Source organism: Spea bombifrons, chromosome 3, assembly GCF_027358695.1.
Source record: "Spea bombifrons isolate aSpeBom1 chromosome 3, aSpeBom1.2.pri, whole genome shotgun sequence".
NCBI classification, from domain to species: domain Eukaryota; kingdom Metazoa; phylum Chordata; class Amphibia; order Anura; family Pelobatidae; genus Spea; species Spea bombifrons.
The window spans coordinates 80912033-80939100 of record NC_071089.1 but is presented as its reverse complement, the minus strand read 5'-3'; the positions used below and the strand labels follow the sequence as shown (position 1 = coordinate 80939100).

The window sequence follows — 27068 nt, the reverse complement described above, 5'->3', positions numbered from 1 at the left end:
GTCTAAACTGACCAGTGTCAAAATCATATTTGGTGAACTGCAGATATAAACTGCAATGTTTAATTCATTTGTGTTATATGAAAAAGGCAGGTGCCAGGAAGGAATATAGTCCCAGCAGAAGGTCATCCTAGATCTTCTCTTTGAACAGCCCCTAACCATGTACTTCTGGAGTCTGAAGATATTGCCAGATTCTGTGGCAAACATTTCCCAGGAAGGATTTCACTGACTGCCCCAAGCCACAGAGTCATAGGGTCTGCCGGGAAAAAAAGGCATCAGGAAGGACAGCAGGATTACTGCACTTCCCTGCCATGTCTCTGTATCTGCAGCTGCTTCCAAATATACCACACCTAAGTGGACTTTCAGAACACATATATGTTAAAAAAAAAAAAAAAAAAGATTTTATAATTAAGTTTAGTCTTAAGTTTTAGTTTTGGATGTCATTTCCTGGTTGGCATGTAGGGATAATGTCAAGTTCCACATCAAACTTGACACATCTAACTGTGTCTTTATGAACCTTGCTTTGTGCACTGTGGGACACAGTCATGCTGGAATAGAAAAGGGCCCTCCTCAAACCGTTTCCACAAAGTTGGAAGCATAGCATTGTCCAAGACATTTTGGGGCACAAACTGGAACACGCCTTTTGCAAATACCAAGACATTTTGGATAAAAACAAACCTATACACGTAGGGTATGTCTGTAATGTGGAGATGCAGCTGAAAACAATTTGGGGGTTTCTGCAGTTACATGTATTCTGTGCAAACAATCTTAAGAAACATGTAAAGTTTGGTGAAAAAAGCTACATAAATTAATTTTGTGATACCTTTTGCCAGACATCGGTGGTCAAATGGTTGCATGAAAAGTGTTCAAATGCTCCCAGTGAAACATAGAAAGTGAGGGCAGATAAGAACCATTAGGCCCATCCAGTCTGCCCAACCTCTGAGTACTTTCCTTTAGTACCTGCCCTTATCCTATATCTAGCTTGGCCTTATGCCTATCCCATGCTTGCTTAAATGCCTTTACTGTATTAACATCTACCACTTCTGCTGGAAGGCTATTCTATGCGTCCACTGCCCTTTCTGTAAAGTAATATTTTCTGATGTTACCATTAAACCTTTGCCCCTCCAGCTTATGACAATGTCCTCATGTTGTGGTAGTGTTTCTCCTTTAAATAAACTCTCTTCCTTTGTCTTGCTGAATTAAATGAATTTAAATGTTTCTATCATATCCCCCCTGTCACGTCTTTCTTCTAGGCCTGATATAAGTTTTTAGGTTTTTCTGGTACCCCATTGCTTTTACATGCAATTATTACATTTCTTTCTTCAACCAGTTTCTGGTTTAACATTCTTATCAGGCCTAAATGTTACATAATGGTTGATGTCTTCCATTTTGACCAATGAACTAACATAAAACTAGACCAAAACAGTTTGTATTTTCACAATAGTTATTGTGCATAGTTAAAACAGCAGCATAGGGAACATGCGTCATTGGGCTTCAACAGCTTATTTAAAAAAAAATACTGTATTTGCTTTATTATAAGACAAGGTTTTTTTCCAGAACAAATGCACTGAAAAATACCCCTCGTCTTATAATCGGGATCGTCTTATAATCAGACCTCAAATGAGGTCTGACTATGAGACTAAGATCCAAATCCCCCTCAGCGGTGCAGGGGACCTGGATCCTCCTGTCTTATGCACCCTATTTAACACCCCCCAAATTTACCAGCGCTTCTGACTCCCTGGTGTGTAGTCAGGGCAGCGGGTAGACGTCTACGCGGTTCACTTAGGCAACTTCTGCTGCAGCCGGAAGGAGGTGCCGTTAGCACGCAACTGATCCTTTCACAGTGAACATGCGTCACGGAGTGACCCAGATCATGAGTGCATGCCCATACCTCTAAATTGCCAAATGTTTTACGTTGAACACCTGGTGATTTCCATCTGTATGCCACTTTCCACACAAGTGCCAATTTTCCTAAGCGCCACCGTTTTGGAGTTTACCAATGGAGTTCACCGAGGAGGACAACCAGGAAGGACAGGAGGCTTCCTGCAATCAATATGCCACTGAACTGCCATCAAGTGCTGCCTACTGCTTATTGTGTTTGCTACACCACCACTCCCATCACCATCTGTCTCCAGTTACCATGTTCACAATCCTCTTGTTCCTCTTTTCACTTTCTTCTATTATTAGTACAGCAGTTATCTCCCTGCAGCCACCAGCACCTTCACACTATGTATTTCACAATCATTACTTTCTTCTCCCCTTCTATCATCCCAAGCAATTTTCAACTTCACTGCCTCCCCTTACCCCACCTCCCCTCACTCCCAGCAATCTCTCTGCTCACACAAGTCCCTTTCCAACCTCCCCTCACTCTCTCTTCTACTTTTTTAGCAGCTAGGGATATTTTCCCAAATCCTGGAAATGTGGAGGGGTAGGCTTCCTACTCTCCCCAACTTGTACTCTTCAATGGCTGCCTGTGCGCTTCAGGATTCACTTCAAAATCCTTACGTGGGGGTGGGGTTCAATGGTTTTCTGTAGGCAGAGCGGCATATAGGGGGTTAAAAGGCATATCTGGGGGCAGAGTGCCATATAGGGGGTATAAGGTATTTCTGGGGAGGCAGAGTGGCATATAAGGAGTATAAGGCATTTCTGGGGGTGGGGCAGAGTGGCATATAAGGGGGTATAAGGCATATCTGGGGGCAGATGTGCATAACTAGGGCACAGTGGCAAATAAAAGGAAATAAAAACAAAAAATATTTTTCAATCATAGTTTTTATTAAAATAGTTTACATGTGAGTTAGTATTTACTAGAAAAACTTTTTTCCCTATAGGGTCATCTTATATTCAGGCTTTTCTTTTTTCCTAAATTAATATTCAAATTTGGGGGGTCGTCTTATAATCTAGCAAACAGGGTAATTTGACTGTCAAAGATAATAGACAAAGACGAGCTGGTGATATTGATTTCAGAAAGGCATTTGACACTGACCTCCATAAAAGACATAAACAAATTACAATCTTTGGGTTTGGATTTAACAAACTACTGGGGCAAGGAGGAGCAATGCTAGAACAAGAGGTCATAGTCTAAAAACTAAAACAGAGGCTTAGATGTAACCTAAGGAAGTTCTACTTTACTCAAAGGGTAGTAGATAAATAGAATAATTTCTCAGCAGTAGCGGTGAACGCTTATAACGGGTACAATTAACAGATAAACGTAAAGCTTTCCGCACTATTCATTATAATCATAAAGCGTTTCCTCACCCTTACATCAGGAGAAATGGACAGACTATTTTTCTATGTGTCTGCGAATATTTCCTTGCAATAATAAAAAAAATATTGAAAAAAAGGTGGTTAATTAGCTTCTGTGGATACGTCTCCCATTACTCTTATCCCAAACATTGTGTCTCTGAGTTACATAAATGTGTTTTTTCCTCTAGATTGTTTCAGAGGCATCCTCGTGGCATGTAACCCTAACCTTTTTTTTGCATTTGTGGAGTGCTGTTTACCTTAAACTAGGCATCTACAAATTAATGAGTGCGTTCGGGAAAAAAAATGTAACTTGTTCATAAGGTTGTCATCTAAATATAGCCTAAATTAAATAAAGCTAATTCCTTCAAATTGATTTATAACTCAAGATAAAGGGTGCAGAAAGAGAGTGGGGAATAGGGCTACTCAGGGCAGTCTACGGGCATGATATTCCCATGGGGGTACCATATCATTGGTCAGGCATAGGATGGCACAAAATCTGCTTTTCATATTTTCTTTATCTCCTGCAGTCTCCTAGATTTTCCCTAAGCCCATTTATAAATTCATGATGCATTTTTAATATGCAGCTCCTGTTTATCAGTATTATAATGTAGTCTCTTTCTGTAATGTACATTTCATTACTGACAGATGTGTTTGATTGATAGAGCTATAATCGCATCATTTCTTTTTTGAAAATAATTTCCACACGTCAGCATTATAAGCTCATAAATTGAGCCAAACTTATCTATGGGAAAAATGTAGATCAATTATTAAGATATTTAGGTTATCTCAATATCTTGCTATAATTTAAAGATTCCTTTAACCTGAACTGGGACTCATATCTGGTATCTTTAATGTCTTGTTTCCACTCTGTAATTCTGTTGGTTGAATTAATGGTCGAAGTCATAGAGCCTCTTCACTCATAATAGGTTCTAGAAAGGAAAGTGTACAATAAGCCAAGGTCTACTTAGTCCAGACCTATGTTCCAAATATCAGATTATTTATCCAACACAAAATCTATCATCTGGTGAAGTTCCTCTGCAGTCACAATCTGTTCTACTGACCTTTAACATATGTCATATCTGGGGGCACCTCTCAGATTGAAACACTATACTGGGTGCAGCACGCTATGGAGGCTGTCCTGTTAGGTACAGTCCTCCACAGCCTAAAAGGGCCAGTTTGGGAGATCAGAAATATCCACACCTGTGAACTACCGGCTACCCAGAGCCTACCCTTGCGGAGGCGGACCAGAACTGCCCACTGACATCGTGGGCAGTCCTCCTGACGTTGGTGGTGTCATGGTAACCACCTGACCTTGAGGACACACTGGGTAGATTTGGATTTGGAGATGGATTCCTGGAGAGACTCCTTGCCTGCCTGCCTGCCCAGTCCTCTCTTATGTCTAAGTCGCCCTGTGCTCATTGGGGGGGGCAGGGGGGGCACAGGGAGTCTGGAAATATAGTAACAGAGAGTCCCTTATTTTATTTGTATTATTAGTAGACTATAGAATAAAACATTTCTAGACATTCTAAAATGCATTCGGATATTTCTCACTACTATGCAGTTTAGTGTTCCAATATATTCAATTAATGAATTAATATATTTATAAATTAGTAAAATAATATTAAAATATCATATGACAGGGCTCGACAAATCCCAGGCGCCAGGTCGCCATGGCGACAGAGAATTTTGTCCTGGCGCCTAGGTTTTGTTAGCCTCTTACATCCAGAAAAAATTGTGGATGTAAGAGGCTTAGTCACCACACGGGGGCGCTGTTGCTGTCTGCCCAGAAGTCTGGGCAGACAGCACAGCCACTCCGAGCCCGCCCCCGAGCCTGAGATCACTCCCACGGAGTGATCCTGTAGGCTGAAAACGCGGTTGCTGGAAAAGCAGCACTCGTGTTTTCAGCTGCCACAGGCAGCCTCAGGGAAGGGGTTTGTGTGTTGATTGGGTCCCCACACAAGTCTGGGGACCTCACCCAACACCCCACAGCTGCCTGATCGCTCCATGGGAGCGACAGCGCAGAGTTAACCCCTTCAATGCCGCGATCGCGGCATTTAGGGGTTAATTCCCGTTTTGGGGGCTTTGCTGCTGGTGGTCTGCCTGGAAGCCCAGGCAGAGCAGCAACAGCAAAAACGAGCCCCCACAAGCCCTTTGATGACTCCTGTAGGTATGGAAGCCTACAGCAGTCATCAAAGAGACTCCCTCTGCAATGGCTGGTCCATAGACCAGCAATTGAGTCCCAGCTGCCAGAGGCAGCTTCAGGGACAGGGTGAGAGGGTTCTTTGGTCTCGCCATGAGAAAAAATAATTAAAAAAAAAAACAAACAGCACTGACCTGAAAGTCCAGGGTGCTTCCAGGTCAAACTCTGTGAGTTTAGTAAGTGGGCTGATGATGATCGGATCCCTCCTGACCAACTGTTTAAAAAAATCCTGGCTCCTAACTTTTTTACCTGGCGCCTAGATTCACAACAAATTTGTCAAGCCCTGTCATATGAAATATTATAAAACCCAATAGAGACATGCTGTAAATGTGTTTCAGGAGAACTGCCTGCACTTATAATGACTATATTAAATTTCTGATGAAATGAAATAAATGTCCTTTTGCCATAACCCAAAAAATCATTACCACCAATTTTTTTTTCTCTTCTCCTTACCTGCCACTATTAAAGGGCAGTGCCATGCTGCATAAACATTAAAATGAAAAACTAGTCAATCTAGTTTCAGATATTGCTAATCACGCCCTAACAATGGGCATTTAATCTAAGTAGTTTAAATGTAGTTACAATAAATGAAGACATTTTGAAATACACCCAACCTAAAGGCTAACAGTCACCATCATAATTTAAAGCATCATTACATTAATTTAGTAAAATGGCCTCTACATTGCTCTTTTTATGTTTTGTTTACCAGTGTAATTGTTTTAGATTAAAATTTAATCCTGTGTAGGCGACACACCAACTTTCACCACGCCAACTGATCTTGAATACTGCCAGACTGTACCAGTCCCTTTCCTGGCTGCCCATACCCTCCATAATACTTAACCCTATGGGGGGGGGGAGAAACAAAAAACAAAGAAAAAGAAAACAAACGACCCAGGGCATTTCACCAGGAGCATTTGGACACTTATCATACAACCATGTGATCACCAGTCCCTGGCAAAGGGAGCCGTAATGTTAATTTTGTTTGCAGGTGTGTGTGTGGGGGAGGGGGCTATGCCTTAATGTCTGATCTACATGACAGCAGGGGTCAGACAGTTTATTTCAGCATGCCAACCTGATTTTTTATTATTTTTTTTTTTATTTACAGGAGCACTCACTTTACATGAATTGAGCAATGTCTTTATTGTGAATGCGATGCATTCGTTTGTAAAGGAAGTCTTGGGTGACTGCGCAAGGTTTCTGGCACTAGGAGCATTAATGGCATTTCATGAGGACTGCCTCGGGAACACAGCGATCAAGCCTACTGCTGGATAACTTTTTAACCCCCCCTCTTTTTTAAAAAATCATTTATGTTTCCACATTACTAAGGCTGCTGGTTGGTCAGTCACCCACTGAATGGAGCCTCGCTTTCATTTAGAACACATTGCATCCATTCATAATGGAATTGTTTTAAAAATGGCCAGTTGCTCTGTAGATGATGATGAGATGATGAGGAAGCAACCCTACAACCATAAACCAGAATGTCACCAGCAGGGCAAAGCCTGATGTGTTGAAGCACACTCTCTTTAAAGCAGTGTGGTTGAGACCAATGTGTGGTTGACCACACTTGTATTCCACAGAATTGTGCACATAGCAATCTGGACCTACAGAAACAACAACAAAAAAAATGATGAGGGCAGCACCCTTGTTGCATCACTGGTTTATTTGTGTGAAAAATTGTCAACTTGGATGTATTAGCTCCATAATATAACTGCACATAATTAACACAATCAAGACACAGGCACTCAGATCCACCATCAGTTTGATCTGGGCATGGCTTGCAGGCAGTGTAATTGTATAATACATATAGATAGTATGTGGTCCATTTTGATATTGGTTTGTATGTTAGCATCATTTTTTTCCCCTCAGGTGGAATAATGATTGTTGTTTTCCCTTTTCTAAGAAGATAATAATGATTGTATGGAATACATTTAATAAAATCTGTTTTTTTTAGAGGTAATCTTTTGAGATGTCTTTTTTTAATCTTATTAGCAATGTCACATAACCTGTTATGCCATACCGAGAAAGGCAGAGAGAAAACTATAAGAATTAATGAGAGTTAACTCTCCCTCCCAATAGGGTATTAGTAAATGACTGCAGAGACAATAGAACAGTCATCACCAAGCTTGGATCCTGCAAGGTTAGAACTTGTTTCCTCTCTTTTGACTTCCTGGACTACTAAAATTATATTGTATTTAGTTTTCACTGTCTTGTGGTTGAATGTTATGCTGTCTGTGCCTGATTGGATAAAGAGAACTAAATTTAAAGAAGGTTGGGAGCAGTCTTTTTATTTGGGAAAACCAAATACGTCCACAGCGGGTAATCTATATGCATTATACAAGTAAGGGGAGGGGAGGTGTACAGAAAGTTTGTGCTCTAAGGTTTTAACTATCCTGAAGGTAATTCATGTACACATACATCAAACTTAGCTTCTGCGGTTGCTGCATGTCATACTGCTGTTGTTTCTTGGTTCACATGCTATACCACACTACTCATTCACGCATACACATGCTTACACTTCATATTCAACTTACTTACATCCAGCTATTTTCCTTATCCATGTTTCTGCGAGCGGCTCCTTTAGTAGCCGTGTTACAATGTGCTCTGTAGTGACCAGTAAAGTGCTTAGAATGCTTAAAATATGCATAAATGTTTTTTCTAATTAGCTACTTGAGTACTATACACTTAACCTCTAATCAAGTAGTCAATTGAAGCCTTTGAAGAGATTTTCTTATTAGCTACTTTAACGCCTGATATTTAACTTTCACTTTTTGAAGTGACCTTTATGAGATATTTCCACCTTTTTAGTTAAGTTAATTATTTGTCTTTCTTTGCCTTACATTTTATATGTTACTTTCACTTTCACAACATTTTGTATTTGATACATGTTTTATTAAAACATGTTATGATCACAGAGCAAATATTGTGTAAAGACATGTTACATGTTTGCTTACAGATGGTTACATAGCATAGCAAAGGGTGAGTGCATGTCAGTGGCAATTTATAATCACAGATCATATACAGTGTGGAATGTTGTCACAGTTTACAAAAGTTTGCTCATAAGCTTTTATATAGAATAACGAGGTATGGGCGCAAGTTCATGAGTAAGCACCAGATCAAGCCGTGAAACGTGTAAAGCCTTTGGTTTGCCAGCCACTGTTCTGATCCTGTATGAGCTTCGGAGTACACTGTTGAAATTCTAATAAACATATGCACCCCAAAGCAGGACACCTTCATTAAGGTGTGTTATCTTTTGATCTCTCCTCACTACCTACAATAGTAGCAGGACTATACCATGGAAAACAAGACAGTTGGGAGGTATGTATGTAATGTACATATGCAAGTACTTTAGTTGAGGCTCTACACATGTCTTGGGTTGCTGGCTGTAAAACTATCCATGTAAACCACACAGGTGCTGTTCACTGGCATGACCAAGTCACATCCACACCTTAACTTACTAACCAAATCAATGCTTCATTAAGTTTAGGACATGTATGTGTATTTGAAGTAATAGATTCAAAAGGATTGTAACAGTTTAGGACAACAATCTACTTTACACAGGAGGAGTGTTTTGGAAAAAAAATATTATTGCTCTTTGAGCATTTAGATTACCTAGTTGTATACAGTAGTATAGTTCAGTATTTAAGAAAAATGTTGTGTTTTGTTCTACTAAACTGCCCGTTTCTCATAGCACCCGGCGCAGACACATGTTATACATTCCTAAGGCTGCCCCTGAATTTGCATGTATGCTTGGCTGATATCCACACTCCCCCAATGATACCAAATATCCAAAACATTCTGAAGTAGGAGCTCTAAAATCTGGGAGATATTCCCACCTGTCCCTATGATTTGCACCTTCACTATATATACCGTAATAGATTTATCTTAGGAAGTGTGATGTCCTCTTGGAAGATCCTCATCTGTGCATATAAAACTTTAGAATCTGAAAATATAAAGGGATTCTGGGGCATAATTGTGAATGCGAGCAATTACCATGGAAACAGTGGAGTGCTTTTTCTCCTTCACATTTATAACGGTGTGCCAGTATTAAAAAACAAAGAAAAGAAGAATACAGCACTGTTATTACTAGTGTGTGTATATATAAAAGGTGTAATTAATGTGTATTAAGTATAAAGTATATTAGGTGGAGACAAAAAAGGAGGCTCCCCTATTATTCAAAAGCAAATCTATTAAAAGAGAGATCAAGTGATAATTACCGATATTATAATAGTCGGTAGCAATAATGTGAAAGAGATAAATAATATTCAGAGTTTGGGGGCTTGTGAACAGAGCAGCTAATCCTTAGAAAGATGTGGAATTCCTCTTGACAAGGGAAGACCTATGGTAACAAAGAATTAACTAAAAGAAGACAGCGCTCCAGCAAAATGTTAATATAAAAATATATAATTTATTAAAAGAAAAAATAAACACATATTGTACAAGGAAAATACAATAACAATAAAGACATACAACAAAAATCAGACAATGCAAAGAATAAGTAATCAATAGAAAAATGCAAAGAAATCAAGTAAAACTCACTGTAGAATAAGTAATACCTGGCCAGGCTGGCGCTGAAATGCAGGATGTGTTTCGTTTGGGAACTTCTTCAACTGCAGAGAAACGGTGTGCCAGTCTTACTGGTTAGAAATATGCCCATATTTGTGCACAACATTCAACTAAATAAATGCCCTCTCTTTTTTTTTTTTTTTTACCACATTTTCGGTGGCTATAATGTCAAGCCACACTAATCAACCATTATATTTCTTGTTTAATCACCTTCATGCAGAACATCATCATCTTGACCAGAAGATGCTGGGCACCACCACTGTGTTTTTGGCTCTGATTTTGGGTCTTCTCCTCATACATTTTGTTAAACTCTGCATATGGGCAGCAAAGCTTCCCCCTGGACCTGTTCCCTTGCCAATCATTGGGAATCTATGGACTCTGAGGTTCGAACTCCATCCCAGAACTCTGATGAAGGTACAATATATTAACAATATGCCTGGGTATTTATTTTCAGCTTTCTTTTTTGGTGATTAGGTTTAAAGCACAATAATGAAGGTCTCTCCACCAGCTGTGGGTACAAACAGAGGGACTGATCAATAATTATACCCTAGAGTACAAAGTTACATAGGCTGAAAAAAGACATGCGTCCATCAAGTTCCGCCTTTCCAATATCTGTTTATTTCTTGCTGTTGATCCAAAAGAATGCAAAAAACCCCCCAGCTGTGGCTCTTTCCAATTTTGCACTAACCAGGGGAAAGAATACTTCTGGATCCCAGAATGGCAGTCAGATCTCTCCTTGGATCAAGAAGCTGTTTCCCCATAATTTAAAAATTATATCCCTGAATATTATGTTTTCCAATTTTCTGATTAACAGTTGGTACAACTCGATAAGCAGATTAAGCACCTGCTTAGCCCCCCACTGATATATGACCCCCATGGCAGAGGGGTGTACCAATATAACACAGACACGTCTTTGGCTGTAGTTCAAAAGAGTTTGACTACCTACGCCGTTTTGCATGAGTATTTCATTGACACTCCAACAGTCATATGCATGTTAATGCATATAAAAGGGGCATGACGTCCCTTTGCAAATGCAAGGGAGAGTTCTACAGAATCCGCCATATCTATTTGTGTTCCACCAAACGCATCTCAATGTGATATACTGAACCCCAGTCAGCTTGAACGCTGGTCTGTTCAGACCCTTGATTTCAGAGCTGCAATAGGTAAGGGTTCTGGAAGAATGCACATTAAAATACTAACATAGTCTTTAACTATGCATTCCTGTTCAAAGGGGATGTCAGGAACATTAGACTGTCCCTTTAATGTAAAAAATATTGTAAAATACTGCTGAATGCTGCCTAGTTCTGTGTGTGTCATTACAACCCTGTGAGGAGGTGATCAACTGTTCTTCTAAAATGTGCTTTATTTTTTCTTTTCACTTAGCTAGCAAAGACGTACGGAAATGTCATGACCATCTGGGTAGGTCAAGCTCCTATTGTAATTCTGACTGGATCCGAATCTGTCCGGGAAGGTCTGGTCACCAATTCCGAACAGCTTTCTGGGAGACCCTTGACACCGTTCTTGAACTTTTACTCTGAGGGAAACGGTAATCGTTACATAAATATCTGCATTTCCTTTCATTTGTAATGTTTGTCCTCTCACCGGGTAGGTTGGTCAAAAATTATAGTTGTAAGCACCTAGATAATTAAACCCCAATATAGCTTTTTTCAACAGTTCAGTGCCGCAGAGTGCAATCAAACTGAGCCCCAGCATATATTTATAACAAAAAAGTTTTACCCAGTACAATACTGCCTAAAGCAAAAATCTATACAAAGATACATAAAACTTATAATACGTTAAAGTATACAGAAAGGGGAGCACACCCTATAATGCAAACACATTCAGATTTCAGGGTGCTGCTGAAATGACCACCACGTACACACAACAAAGCAGGAGATCAGCGCACATTTAGCAACTACTATTTAAAAGCACCTATCTGAGTCATAATTATTGGGGATTCTGTCACCTTAGTTATATATTGCTCAGCCCCCACTATATCAAAGTACCCAATACTACCTACCAATGTTGGATGAAAGTAGGTGACGATGAAATGCTTAATTTGTACAGTATCTGAATTCTACTGAGGATCATGATCCCAGGAGTATAGAGTCCTGCTTTGCAGCATCTAGAGTGTTATAAGTGTCCAAGCAAAAGTCTTCTTCTCTGTGTAAGAACTGTTTCTGCTTGGATTTGAAAGCTCGTAATAATTACTCTCAAAACCTTTCAGTAACTACTTGCTGTTCCCGGAGCTTATGGGGCATACCTGGAGAGCTCTGATGATATACTATTTAAATCATTGATTAATAACATTGTAATTATTGCTATTGCATTAGGCATCATTGTCTCCAATGGAGAAAACTGGAAACAGCAAAGACGTGTGGGGTTGCAGATCCTACGCAATTTGGGTCTTGGGAAAAAAAGTTTGGAGTGGAAAATTCAAGGAGAGGCTAATCGACTGGTGGATGTATTTACTTCAAAGAAAGGTAATTACCGTATTTTAGTTTTCATTACTATACTTAAAGACCTAAAGTGGGGGAGAAAAGTGCAGCCTATATTCGGGCAAATACGAAGTCTGTCAACTTTTCATTTTTGTGTTTTTATTTGTTGTAACTAAAAACTTCAATTTTTTCCCATCCCTGGATATATGAACATTGTGTGTATATACATTTGCCATAGTACATATGCCTGTTTACCTGTGTTGGTACTAGCTTTACATTTATTATATTACATGTGTAATATAGTATAACTAACTAGTATAACTAGTATACATTTTTTAATCCAAACTAAATGTAATTCAAAATAAATACAAAAAATAATATTCCCGCCAGAGGTAAAGAATATGATGGACACATCTAAATAAATAAATACTATGAAAGGCAAAATGCTCCAGCAACCATATTTGTTTGTTCATCCTTTTGGTCTTTTGCTATTCTATAATATTCCTTTTGTGAATAATGTAAATATTTGTTCCATTTCAAGGATCCCCCTTTGATCCCAGATTGTTTATAATCAATGCGGTAAACAGTGTGATTTCTTCAGTTATCTTTGGTCATAATTTCTCATTGGATGACCAGACCTTTCATCATTTGACTGAATCCTCAGATTCTGTGTCCAATTTCTATGGCAGCAGCTGGGGGCAGGTAAGCAATCCGTCAAATGAATTGCATAATTATTGTGAAAATGTCATATGTATTATATTAATAGCTAATTCCTACCACACAATTGCTCAGACACACAATTACACATGGATGCCCACAGCCACACACACAATTACACATCCATGCTCACACACACACAATTGCACACACATACTCATGCACACAATTACACATCCATTCACACACACACAATTAAACATCCATGCTCACAGAAACACAATTACACATACAAGCTCACATACATACCTGTATACAAACACATATACACCCACCTCTCACAGCTTTCTCTCTGACCGCTCGCACACTGTGCAGGCAGCCTCAGTTTCAAGGCTGGGTCACGTGACGTAACGGGACCCCAATATGTTCCTGTCTCCCCTTGCCAGTCCAAAAGGGTTTAGAAAGGGCCCTCCCAACCTGAACCGATGCAGTGAAAGTTTTTGTGTAAAGGTAATGACAAAGTGATTTTTTGAGTCGATCCAAACATTATATAATAATAATAATAATAATAACCTCCAACATATCAGGTATCCAATCTGACAGGTATATATTCTGTACCCTTGAGTTTGTGGTCCCTAGTGTGTGTGTGTGTGTGTGTGTGTGTGTGTGTGTGTGTGTGTACTTGTTGACCAACGTTTGACCAACTTGCTCTCTTCTATTTTTACTTCCTAAACAACAATACTAAATTGTTTTCTTTTAGTCAATGATTGACTCACCTGACATGTTCTTCAAATACAAATGTTTTATACTATACAATGTTCTTATAATATATGCTTTGGAACTGTGCTCATTTTCAGGGCCATTAAGCATATTAATGATTAAATATTAATCTCTCTTTATGCAGCTTTATGATGCTTTCCCTTGGCTGATGCGCCATCTTCCAGGACCTCACCAAGACGCCATGAGACATTTACATTTTTTAATGGATTTTTTAATGCAGGAAATTAGGCAACACCAACAAAACCCATCGACTGAACCACAAGATTTTATTGACTATTATCTAAATCCAGTGGCGACTCTAGAAACAATATATAGGGGGGGCACACAAGATGCCACAGTCAAACTGGGGGGGCATTAATAATTTCCACCATTAAATCATACCACTGAAAAAACACACACACACATATATATATATATATTGCCAAAAGTAATGGTCTATGGAATGATACTTTTGTTATTGGACAATACAATACTTGATCATTCAACATGGGAAGCCTGAAGCCACAATTTAGTACGACTAATCCTTGAAATCCTTTAAACAACACAATACCTTAACTTTTCCACTAAATGATTTCAGGGCCTAATATAAGTCCCTGCTGCCGATATATATATATATATATAAATATATATATGTAAATATTAGACCCTGCTGCCGATAGCAGGTATAGATCAACACATTAACACACAAACCCAGCTTTGCATGTATAGATCAATTGAAATTCACTTGTGATCTCAGCACTGAAGGTATATATCAAATAAACAGAATCAGACATATAAATCCTGTATTTGCAGGTATACAATAATAATATATGAAACGTAGCATCGCAGGTATAGATCAAATAAATACATGGAAACAGCATTGCAGGTATTAATCAACTGAACAAGACATACAAACCCTGTATTTGCAGGTATACATAAATAATGTATGGAAACATAGCATAGCAGATATGGATCTACAGAAGAACACACAAACCAAGCTTTGCAGGTACAGATCAATTGGAATTCACATAAAAACACGGCATTAAAGGTATATTTAAAACCCCCTAAATTACAGGCATAGATCACAGGTTGCACACCCCAAAGTCAGCCCTGGCGTCCACACTGCACACATAGAACCTGGCCAGCACCCAGATAACACACATAAGATTTGCCATCTTTGTCCCATATACACCCTGCCTGTGCCATCTTGTTCCCCAAGGCTCAAACATCCTGCTACTGCCATCTTTGCCCTTCCACAATTATACATATATGATACACACAATCACATTAACTCATGCTCTCCCTCATTCAGACAATTCACCCATTTTAAGAAACTACACCCCTTGGAGCTTCAAATGAGGGGCTACATGTATTTCTAGGACACAAGTTGAGTGCACAAATAATGATGGAATATGTCGCTTTGGCTTGAAAATATGTTTTTTCAATCCATAGCGACATGTTCATTTGTGTCTAGCGCACTCCAGGTTTGTACTAGAAACACATGCAGCCCCTCATTTGATGCGCCAAGGGGTGTAGTTTTTGTAAATGTGTACTTTTTGTGCCATAATTTAACTTCCTACGTGAGCAGTAATGCCACGTCAAGGCTTCAACCCTAATTACTGATCATTCACACGCCTTTCATATCTCCATTCACTCACAGAAGCACACGCCATTCTTTCCATACATTTACTCACAGTAGCACACACCATTCTTTCCCCTTACAATCCCAAAGAAATGATGGTAAAGGGAGAAAAAAAATCACTTTTACAGCAAAAATAAGTTTTGCAGTAAAAATGCAAGGCGCTCCAGGGATGATATGGTTACTCACGTACCGCACAGGCTAAATGGCTGATTTTAATAATATTTGCAGTTCATCAGGATTTCAAAAATTGCCTCCCTTTACCGTTGGCTAAATTTAACCCCATGATCAAAGGGATCATAGGATTAAAAATTAGTATCGGCCATTTTTAAAAAGGGAATGTGACTTTTTATAGCTATATGATCGCTGTGGTAACATTGGCTACCACAGTGATCATTTAGCTAGAATACTTAAACTTTTTTTTTTTAAAAGTTAAACTACTTTATGTTTAAATAATTTAATTTGGGGGTCTCTAGGCAATTTTGATTTTTTTTTATCTGCCTTTAGAGACCCCAAATCATTTTTTTTACATTTTTATTTTTTTTAACTTAATATTTTTTATTTTTTTTTTACAATCTATATACCGTTGGAAAGGTGAGGCAATTACCTTTCCAACGGTATATGTTGGGGGTATGTAGCTGCTTAGATGCCTGAGATACAGGCATCTAAGCAGCATGCCCCCATACCTCTTTAACTGACAATTGTCAGTTGTTAATAAAGTTGCGCGGTGACGTCATCGCGTCATTGCGCGAGACGTCACCGGGCAGATCGGGTGGACCCGGTGATGCTCTTCAGGGTGAGGGGCAGATCACCGGGGTAGGTGGTGATGGAGGTCCACAGACCTCCATCAAGGTAAGATAGTGCTAGTGACGGCATGGTGCCGTCGTTAGCACCTGACTGGGACTGCTAGCGACGGCACCATGCCGTCGTTAGCGGTCAAGGGCTGTCCTGGGTGGTTATAAATTCGGCGGGGGGGCAACAGGGGGGGCAAGGAATAACCTAGGGGGGGCAATTGCCCCCCCTTGCCCCCCTGTAGCGACGCCACTGTCTAAATCAGATCTCCAAGGTTGGTTTTACAAATACTGTTCTGGACTCTGCATAAATCTGTGAATGTTACTGCATGTAGATTAAGGTGTTTCAATATTACTGCAGGTTCATGCGTGGAACCTATAGATTTCAGTGGATGCTCTCTCTGATCTGATTGGCTGTTGTAAGCAGGGGTCACCCTGGGGCAATGGAGTGTCTCTTTAACTGATTACATCAGGGATATGGGGTTTTAGTCAGCACAGAGAGAAAGTTGCTTGCATGCTGATACAGGCCCACGCTGGCCACTTGTAAACAGGGCAAATGCCTAGTACGCTGAGTGAACCGAGATCAGTCTTAACAATAGAATGGCAAAAGATTTTCATTATGAACTAAACATACCTATCAATATAAATTGATAATAATACATGTAGATCATGTAGGATGTAACCCATAATTCTTCAGTGGTTGGTACTAGAACTGATCTTAATAGGTATTCCTCCTGGAAATCCAGACATACGAACGTCTGAGAATAGAACTAGGCTATATGGATGAAAATAGCTTAGCAAGGACCATATTTTTGTCATGGAATGTCCCTGTGGATGAAAGGGTTAATCACCTCAGTTAACATGTTTAGGAGATAACAATGAAAAGAAAGCCAACAAATTATGGTGTATTGTAGCCACATAAAATGTTATCAATGATTTTATTTATATATATATATATATATATATATATATATATATATATATATATATATATATATATATCTTTTATATTTTGTCCTGGTCTATACTGCAGAATAAGGATGATCGTTCTTCCATGCTGGATGAGAGGAACCTCCAACAAATCCTGCTTGACTTTTTTTTGGCTGGTTCTGAAACGGTTGCCTCCACACTGCGGTGGGGCCTGCTTTACATGGCATTGTACCCAGAAATTCAAGGTGACAGTGAGAGTGCTAAATGAAAAATTTATAATTTAATCCATTTGGGCCCAATTTATTTCAGAGAACAAAAATGCATCCAATATGTTTTTGACATATCAGCAAACCTTAAACTTTCATAAACCATTGACATTTTACCGCTCAAATGCAAAATTTGAGATTTATCTACATTCAGTTGTATTTGCTACAACGTTGCAGAAGTAAAATTTTACTTGTGATAAGGTTTGGGTAGCACAAAACAAATTTCTTAAGTTCGTCCAACCTCATTAGCGGTGAATAATTTTGTTGCTTGTTTTACCTAAATTTATGGAAAAAAGCTCACTAATTACTAACTGCTCCATTTTAACTCAGCAAAAGTTCAACAAGAAGTAGATGCATTTTTGGAGAAATCATTAACTGTCCAGTATGACAACCGTAAGGATTTGCCATATACCTATGCCGTGATACACGAGATCCAAAGAAACAGCTCCGTTGTTCCATTTGGCCTACCTCGGCAAATCACAGAGGACATCAAACTACAGGGCTATCAAATTAAAAAGGTAAAAGACTAACCAGTAATTTAGAGGTATAGCAGTTATTATTCCCAATGTATATAAACTATATGACATAAAAGTATGTGGACACCTGACCATTGCATCTTATATAAGCATATTTGCCATCGCATTCCAAAACAATGGGCATTAATATGGAGTTGCTGCCTCCCGTTTGCAGCTATACCATGCAACCACTCTTCTGTTAAGACTTTCCACAAGATTTTGGAGTGTGTCTTTGGGAACCTGTGCCCATTGAGCCAAAAAAGTATTTTTGAGGTGAGGCACTGGTGTTGGGTGAGAATGCCTGGGTCAGAATCACCATTCCAAAGGTGTCCAGGGCTTTGTGCAGAACACTCGAGTTCCTCCACACTAAACTCTTCAAACCATTTTTATGGACCTTGCTTTGTGCACAGGGGCACGGTCATGCTGGAACAGGATGGGTCTTCCCTGTAGCAATGTTATACAAGCAACCTGCAGAGGGTGCTAGAGAGTTCAGTGTGAGTTGTAGTAACTGGAGTTTGGAGCTTACCAGCTCAGCATGGCAGTTGTATGTTATGAAGCTATGCATAATAAAGAAGCCTGTTTTACCCTTAACTAGAGTGCATCAATCTATGCATAGGAGGTATCAAAACATTCCCCAAAACTGGACAATACGATTGTCTAAAATGCCTTTGTATGCTGTAGCATTAACATCACCATTCATTTGAACTAATGGGCCTATTCCAATCCCTGAAAAACAGCCCCAGGCCATTATCCCTCCTCCACCAAACCTTAAGTAGGTTCTGTGCATTTGAGTACGTAGCATTCTCCTGGAACTCCCCAAACCTAGATTCATTCATCAGACTTCCAGATTGTAAAGCGCGATTCATCACTCCAAAGAACACGCTTCCACTGCTCCAGACTCCAGTGGTGTTGTGCTTTACATCACTCCAGTTGACGCTTGGTATTGCACAAAAGGGGTCTTTGGCTTGTGTTACTATTCAGCCGTGGGAACCCATTTCACAAAGCTCCCAACGCACAGTGCTTGTGCTGATGCTCCTTTCAGAGGCAGTTTGGAACTTTGTAGTAAGTGACGCTACAGAGGACAGGTGATTTTATGTGCTATGTGCTTTAGAACATGGTGGCCCTGCTCTGTGAGTGTGCCTGGTCTACTGCTTTATGGCTGAGCTGTTGTTACACTAGACACTTCAACTTCAAAATTATAGCACTTACAGTAGACAGGACAGATCTAACAAGGCAGACATTTCATGAAGTAACTTGTTGCCAAGGCGGCATCCTATGAGAATACTAAGTTTAAAGTCACTGAGCTCTTCATTACCAAGGCCAATGTTTGTCTATGTAGATGGCGGCCTATGTGCTTTATTTTATAAACTTGTTTGCAATGGGTATGGCTGAAACACCTAAACTCAATAATTAGGAGGGGTTCCACGTAGGCTGCCTCCTGAAATATCCCTAGATAAGTTCCGCATCAGGTACAGATGACAGAAACCCTTCTATCATTTTATTTTTGTCCTTAATGCTCCCAGTCACTTGTAAAATGTGTAACAATGTTAGTGAAATTGCCTAGAAACAGAGTCCTGTCATTCTTTCAAAGCCCTCCATCACCTGACACTTCTATCTGCCATTTCATGTTCTGCATGTGAAATGGTAAGGCACACATATGTGATTTAATTTGCAAAGATAATTGGAAATTATTCTAGCCTAGGTGCACGAATAATTATAATTTTAATAAAGACAGGAGGCGAGTATTTTGCATATCTTCCTTTACTCCTCACAGTAGCAGCAAAGAAAGAGTTAACAAAACAAGTTGAAAACAACCAATAGCATAACAGCACAACTGAGGTATAAGAACCCCTTAACCATCCTCCTCTTCCTCTTTCGGCGCTGTGAACCGGACTGAAGAAAACGTCCTCCCTCAAATCAGCCGCGGAGAACCAACTAGAAATGGCAAACGGAACCGGAACCAGGATCAACATCTGCCAGGGACCAGCAGAGCCACACCGAATTCAGCCAACGGAGCTCAAAAACGGACAGCCAAGTCACGAACCAGCCCAAAGGGCGTCACGCTGAAACAAAAAGAGAAACCATAACAGGACCAGATTCTCTCAGACATGTGAAACACAACCCCATAGAAATACGGACTCGCATAAAACAAAATCCTGAACATGGAGCATAATAGCAACAAACACATGAGTAATAAAAACCATGAAACTTACCCAACACGGGAGGGGCCGGGAGGGAAAATACTCGCCTCCTGTCTTTATTAAAATTATAATTATTCGTGCACCTAGGCTAGAATAATTTCCAATTTTAAGGCAAGACAGGAGGCTTCCTATTTTGCATTTTTAACGCCAGAAACTAACGCCACTGCCGCAGAGGAGACCGGGCGAAAGTAAAATTCCCGAAAAGTGGACTCTCGGGACCAATCCGCTGCCTTGAGAATATCAGCCAAGGCAGCCCCAGACCGCAAGGCGCACGACGCCGCCGCCCCCCGAACTGAATGCGCCCCGAAGCTAGCATCAACCCCCGCCAGAGAGAGAAGCCAGCGCACCCAGCGAGCAAGAGCAGGTGAAGACACGGCCTTGAACGGCTTAACATAAGAGATGAGGAGCTGAGACTCCGAAGGTGGACGTACCAGCGCAGAACGGGACAGATACGACCGAACACATCGGGCCACACAAATTTTAGGATCGTCAAGGAAGTAAGGATAGGAGATAGACGAGGAAAGAGTCTTAGTCCTCCTGTGGATCTGGAACACCAGTCCCTCCGGGGAAAAGAAGACGGCGTGCGCATCGAGAGCTCGCACATCCGAAACCCTACGAAAGGAGAGAAGACACAAAAGGAACGTCAGTTTAGCCGACAATTGGCGAAGAGAAAGGGAATCGTTATCCGGCCAAGACAGCAAGAAGTCCAACACCCCAGCAACGTCCCACAGGGAACTATAGCGAGGTGCCGGAGGTCTGGATAACCGAATACCGCGAAGCAGGCGGCAGACCAGGGGAGCCCTACCAACCGGCTCACCTGAAACCCCCACATGACTGCAGGAAATGGCAGAACGAAAAACGTTAATCGTTCGGTACGATTTACCCAAGGAGAACAACTCCACCAAAAAGTTAAGAACAAACTCTAGAGAGGCCGAATGGGGATCCACTTGCCGTCCCAAACACCAAGCAGCCCAAGCTCGCCAAGCTGCCCGGTACGACTTTCGGGTACCTGGAGCCCAAGAGTCACGCAGCAGGGAGTGAGCTGTCTCCGATAGGCCCACGTTTGAGAAGGGTCTGCCGAAATCGACCACGCCACCAAGGAGAGATGACCGTCCTGGATGAGAGGGTGGATCTGGCCCTCCGGGCCCGCCAGAAGAGACGGGAAGGAAGGAAGAGCGAGGGGGTCCCGAACAGACAACTGCAGCAGGGCTGGGAACCATGGCTGCGCATGCCAGAGAGGTGTCACCAGGACCAAAGAGCCTCCGCCGCGACGCAAGTGGTGAATGACCCTGGAGATGAGGGCGAAAGGGGGAAACGCGTACGCACCGGAGGTGGGCCACGTCTGCATGAAGGCGTCCGTCGCCAGAGCCTCCGGATCCGGAAGCCAGCTGTAAAAATTCTCCGTCTGGCGATTCGTCCTGGAGGCGAAAAGGTCCAGGTGAAAAGGGCCCCTCCGACGTTGGAGATCCTGAAAAACTAGGTTGTGGAGTCTCCAGTCGCTCGCGTCTCGCCAATGTCTGGAGAACCAGTCCGCTAGTAGATTCTCGACGCCTGGAAGGTATTCCGCCCGCAGAGTGATATTGCGAGCCAGGCAGAAGTCGAAGATGTCCTTCGTAACCTCTGTGAGTTGCTTCGACCGAGTGCCTCCCAGGCGGTTGATATAACGGACCGCCGAAAAGTTGTCCATCCGCAGGAGGAGACAGCAATCCGAGCCGTCTTTGGCCAGACTCCTGATGGCAAATGAGCCCGCAATTAGCTCCAGACAATTGATGTGGAGCGAGCGTTCCTCCATAGACCAGCGACCTCCGGTCGCCTCTGAGTCGGAGGCCGCTCCCCACCCTAGCAGGCTGGCGTCGGATTCGAGGATGAAATCCGGCTGAGAACCGAAGATCGCTCTCCCGTTCCAAGCCTGCATGTGGCGGAGCCACCAGAGGAGCTCCTGGCGAACCTCTGGAGTCAGTCGGACCACTTGGTCGTAAGTAGGCGTCTTCCGCAAATGGTGAGCCTTGAGGCGTTGGAGCGCTCGATAGTGGAGCGGGGCTGGAAAAATTGCCTGTATGGAGGACGAGAGGAGTCCTACCACCCGAGCCAGGAGACGGAGGGAGCAAGAGTCCTGGCGAAGAAGAGCTCTGATTTCCTTCCGAATGGAGACAATCTTGGCTCTGGGAAGTCGAAGCATGGCCGACTGAGAGTCTATCTCGAAGCCCAGGAAGAGAATGCGTTGGCTCGGGACGAGTTCGGACTTGAGAGTATTCACGAGGAAGCCAAGATCGTGAAGAGTACGGACCACAAAATCCGTCTGGGTGAGCAGAGTCTCCCTGCATCCTGAAAACAGAAGGATGTCGTCCAGGTAAACAATGCATCGTATGCCTCTGGATCGGAAGAAAGCCATGACCGGCTTCAGGAGCTTTGTAAAGCACCAGGGGGCCGAACTAAGGCCGAAGGGAAGAGCCTTGAACTGCCAAACCTGGCTGCCCCAGCGGAATTGGAGATAACGTCTGTGATCTGGGTGGATTGGGACGGAAAGGTATGCGTCGGTGAGGTCCAACCTGGTGAACCAATCGCCTTCTGACATCAAGTCCCGAAGGAGATGAATGCCTTCCATTTTGAAGTGTCGATAGACTACGAAGGCGTTGAGAGCCCGGAGGTTGATCACGGGGCGGAAATCTCCCGTGCGTTTGCGCACCAGGAAAATGGAACTGAGGAACCCCCTGGGACTGGAGGCCCGTTGAATAGCCCCTTTGTCTCTTAAGGCGCGGAGTTCCGTCTCTATAAGGGCCTGATTGGTCGAAGACCTGACGGGGAGGCGAGGACGGCATACCTGAAAGGGAGGGGAGATAAAATCTATTCGGAAACCCTGGACCGTTTGGAGGATCCACGGGTCTGACGAAATCCACTCCCAGTTGTGGAAAAAATGGGATATGCGACCCCCAACCCGAAGAGGGGAAGAAAGGTAAGAAACGTTGGAACTTACCGAAGCTGGAGCGACCTCTGGGGAATCCTTGTGAGCCTCTGCCTCTGCTACCTCCCCGTGGAAAGAAGGGTCTCTGGAAGAATGGCGGTCTGTACGAAGCTGGCGCTTGTGGGAAGGTCCTGGAGCCTTGGGAAGCAGATCGGCTGGCGGCCCGGCCCCGCGGACGTCCAGCCCTCCCGGAAAAACGGGGGCTAGGTTGAAAAACTTTTCGCATAGATAACTTGGCCTTATTCCAGGATCTCAACAGCGAGACGTGACGATTGAGTTCTTTAACGAACGTGTCTCCGAAAAGCAGGCCATTGGCGGAAGCTCCCAAATCTTTAGTGCCTAGCTCCGCTAAACGGGGATCCATGCGAAGCAAAGCCGCCTTGCGTCGTTCGGTAGCTATGGAAACATTGGCATTCCCTAGCAGGCAAACTACTCGAAGGGCCCAATCACGAATAGTTTTGGCATCCAGAGGAGTGCTTTGTAAATAAGCCCTGTCCGCCAGGGATAAAATTTGGGTAATCGGCCCCACCAAATCCAGGAGTTTATCCTGTGCCGATTTCAGGCCTTGTTCTAAGCCTCTCCTGGGGTCTTTTTTATTAATAGAGAGCAAAGCGACCACATTAGGGTCGAACTCAGGAGTGAGGGCTACCTTATCTGGAATGCAGGGACGTGGGCATTCGGCTCTAAGTTTATTGCGGATTTCCTTAGGGAGAGATTTCCGCAGCCACTTGTGTAGATAAAGAGCTATATGCTCGGGAGGGGCCCACTCAGTGGCTCTAGGGTGACGCATAGAAGAGGGGTCAAACAGGGAAGACCCAGTAGGGTCAATGACTGGGAGGTCAGTAGACGTGGAGGCCGTATGTGAATGCTGGGGATCGGCATGGTGGGGATCGGCATGGTGGGGCTCATCCACCAGGTACTCACGGACGAACCCGGAGTCTAAATCTCTGGACGAAACCAGATTTGCTGACAACTCAGATTCATTAGAAGAACCTGCCCGCCATTCATCCACTATTGATAGTGGGTCTTCAATATGTGTGCCAGCGGTTTTGGGGCGTTTGGCGGGAGCTTTGCCTTTGCCAGCTGAGATGCTACTGCCCTTCCAGGGTCGCTTAGAGCCAGAGGCTTCCCCCTCAGATTTATCAGACTCTGATCCCGAAGGAATTGTAGTTGGGTCTGGGAGTACAGGTGGTTGGGCCTGGGGAATATTAGCTGACATCTTAGAGAAGAGTAACTCCACAGAATTAGAAAATTTGGATTCAAGCCAAGCCATAAAGGCATCTTGAGAGGGCATATTATCCTGAGACATAGTGTCTGCAGAGAAAAAGAGAAAATGAGGGTAAAGAAAATGGGCAGTAGCAATAGGCACACTATAACCAATTGAATATATCCACAGGGACCCAGTCTGGGAAAATTACATGGCCGATAAATCCCCCAAATAAATAAATAAATGTGATAGTAAAGCAGGGCTAAGCCTGCCTGGATGTAGCCAAATGAACTAGCCTGCATAAAACTAAAGGGAACCGAGCCTAAAACGGAAAGAAAATAACCAAACTCACCTGAAAATAAACACTGAAATAGATGAAGGATTGAGAAATCACTGTGTGATAGCACCAGAACAAACACTGTAAAACGGAGAGAAAAAACGAATGATCCGTAGGAAAAAACACAGTAAAATGGTGACCGGAGCACGTAGAAGAGGACACGTGGTCCGGTCGCCAATCCCAAGATGGCCGCGGCAGAGCCGCGTCAGAGGGACACCAACATGGCCGCCGCAAAGCGCGCGAAAGGCAGAACGAAGGGCCGCCGCGAGGCATAAAGACCCGAAACTCCGCCGAGCAAAACGAGGAAAGTGCCGGGCAGGAGGAGAGAGCCCCAGCCAAAGCGGGACAGACAAAGAAAGAAAATGCCGGGAGATAAGCCGCATGAGAGGGCGGACTCCCGGAAAAAAGGTAGGTAAAGAAACGAGGGATAAGGACAGGATACCGGGCAAAGTAAAGAGGGAGAAAAGGAGGGGACGGGAGCCCCACTGGACAGAATAATAAGGGGAAACAACCTCAAACGGACCAAAAGGGCCGGGAAAAGGGGAAAACCTAAAACCGGAGGAAATGAAAGGAAAAAACCATACAATCTAAAACGAGATATAACCAAACGAAATAATAATACTAGCGCAATAGACAATATCCAAATATATATATATATATTTTATTTATCGAATGAATCAAATAATTCCTTAAATTAGGACAATATGGAAGAGGACTGACCTGCAGCTACGGTGAGCAGCAAAGAAAGAGGAAGAGGAGGATGGTTAAGGGGTTCTTATACCTCAGTTGTGCTGTTATGCTATTGGTTGTTTTCAACTTGTTTTGTTAACTCTTTCTTTGCTGCTACTGTGAGGAGTAAAGGAAGATATGCAAAATAGGAAGCCTCCTGTCTTGCCTTAAAATTGAGGTATTGTGCTTCGGCATCATTTGGTTAAGAATGGTGACTGTGCTTCATGTTAGGGGCAAAGAGGACCCAGTCCTCCTCTACATGGGTTAATCCCCCCTTAGCGGATATGTAGCACTTTCTTCCATTCCTGCTAAAAACAAAGGAGGTCCGGACACAGATCCACCTGTGTCATGATGAAGAGAGGCAGAAGGCTTCCCTGTTGGGCTGGGTGGGAGGAAGGGGGTCTCATTGACAACTGATGCTTATTATTGAAGTGATAAGAAGTCTTCAGGGACTATTTATGATTCTCTAAACAAAGTCTAACAGAGAAGCCTCATGCCAAAGCCATGTAGACAACATAAGTTTAAGTTTTTATCCATAGTTCATATCTTCAGTGGTAACCTGAAGAGGTCTCAGCTGGGTGTATAGTGTCATCATAATGTTTATAGTCATTATAATACAATGAGTTAAGTTGTCACAGTACTACAGCACAACACATTTTACACATCTGGACTTACTCCACAATATAACTATATTTGATAATTAACATTTAATTGCTGCTTCTCCTGCAGGGTACAGTTGTTGTAACATCTTTGGCATCTGCACTCCATGATCCCAACATCTGGAAATCTCATGAAACATTCTACCCATCTAACTTCCTAGACAACAATGGCAATTTTCAGTGCAATGATGCCTTCCTACCATTCTCTGCAGGTAAATATTGGCTGTGGTTCAGTGGGCCAGACATTTCTCGTCTGGTCATACCCCTTGAATATATGTATTCTATTAAGTGCTGCATAGATTTTTGGTGCTATATAAATAAAAGATATTAATAATAATAATTAATATGTCTTACTGAAAGATGAAAAAATGTATTGGGGTAGATGCATTAAAGCGTATCTGATGGCTGAAGTATACTTTTAATACAATAAAATCTAATATCCTTTCTCCCTCTAATCCCTCAGGGCACCGTGTATGTTTAGGGGAACAAATGGCAAAGATGGAACTCTTTATTTTCTTCACAAGCTTAATGTATGCATTTAACTTCTGCTTTTCCCAGGGAAGTAAAGTCAATACAAATGGGATACTTGGGACAACATTCACGCCTCACCCATATCAAATTTGCGCCATCCCTCGGTAAATTGACACTCAGTTTTCTTTCAAAAATTGGATGCGTCTTTTAAACCCTGCTGATTTACATTATGCTATTGTCTCCCACCCTCAAAGTGTTGCAGTTTAAACGTATGCCATATTATGTTTAAGATGAGAATGACCAGACTTGCCCTTTACCTCAAGTGGTTTAGCTCACTAGTTAAAGGAGTTGTCTGGTTACCAAATTATAGATATTAGTTTATATATAGTTATGAAAAACTAAACACCTCGCAAGCACAGCAATCTGTGCCACACACCATTTAGACGTTGTACATCAAACACACATATGATTGAAGAAATCACTCTGCTAAACGCTACACTAAAC

General features: G+C 42.2%; 1 protein-coding gene across 1 annotated transcript; it reads left to right on the top strand.

Annotated features, from left to right (window-relative positions):
• Positions 1 to 10245: 10245 nt before the first annotated feature.
• Positions 10246 to 26734, top strand: LOC128483814 (cytochrome P450 2J5-like). The gene is made up of 10 exons (XM_053460110.1): positions 10246 to 10417; positions 11387 to 11549; positions 12337 to 12486; positions 12983 to 13143; positions 14003 to 14167; positions 16554 to 16562; positions 17321 to 17462; positions 17814 to 18001; positions 26164 to 26305; positions 26557 to 26734. The coding sequence occupies exons 1-10, from the start codon at positions 10247 to 10249 to the stop codon at positions 26730 to 26732; spliced, it is 1467 nt and encodes a 488-aa protein (XP_053316085.1). The 5' UTR covers position 10246; the 3' UTR covers positions 26733 to 26734.
• Positions 26735 to 27068: the final 334 nt, after the last annotated feature.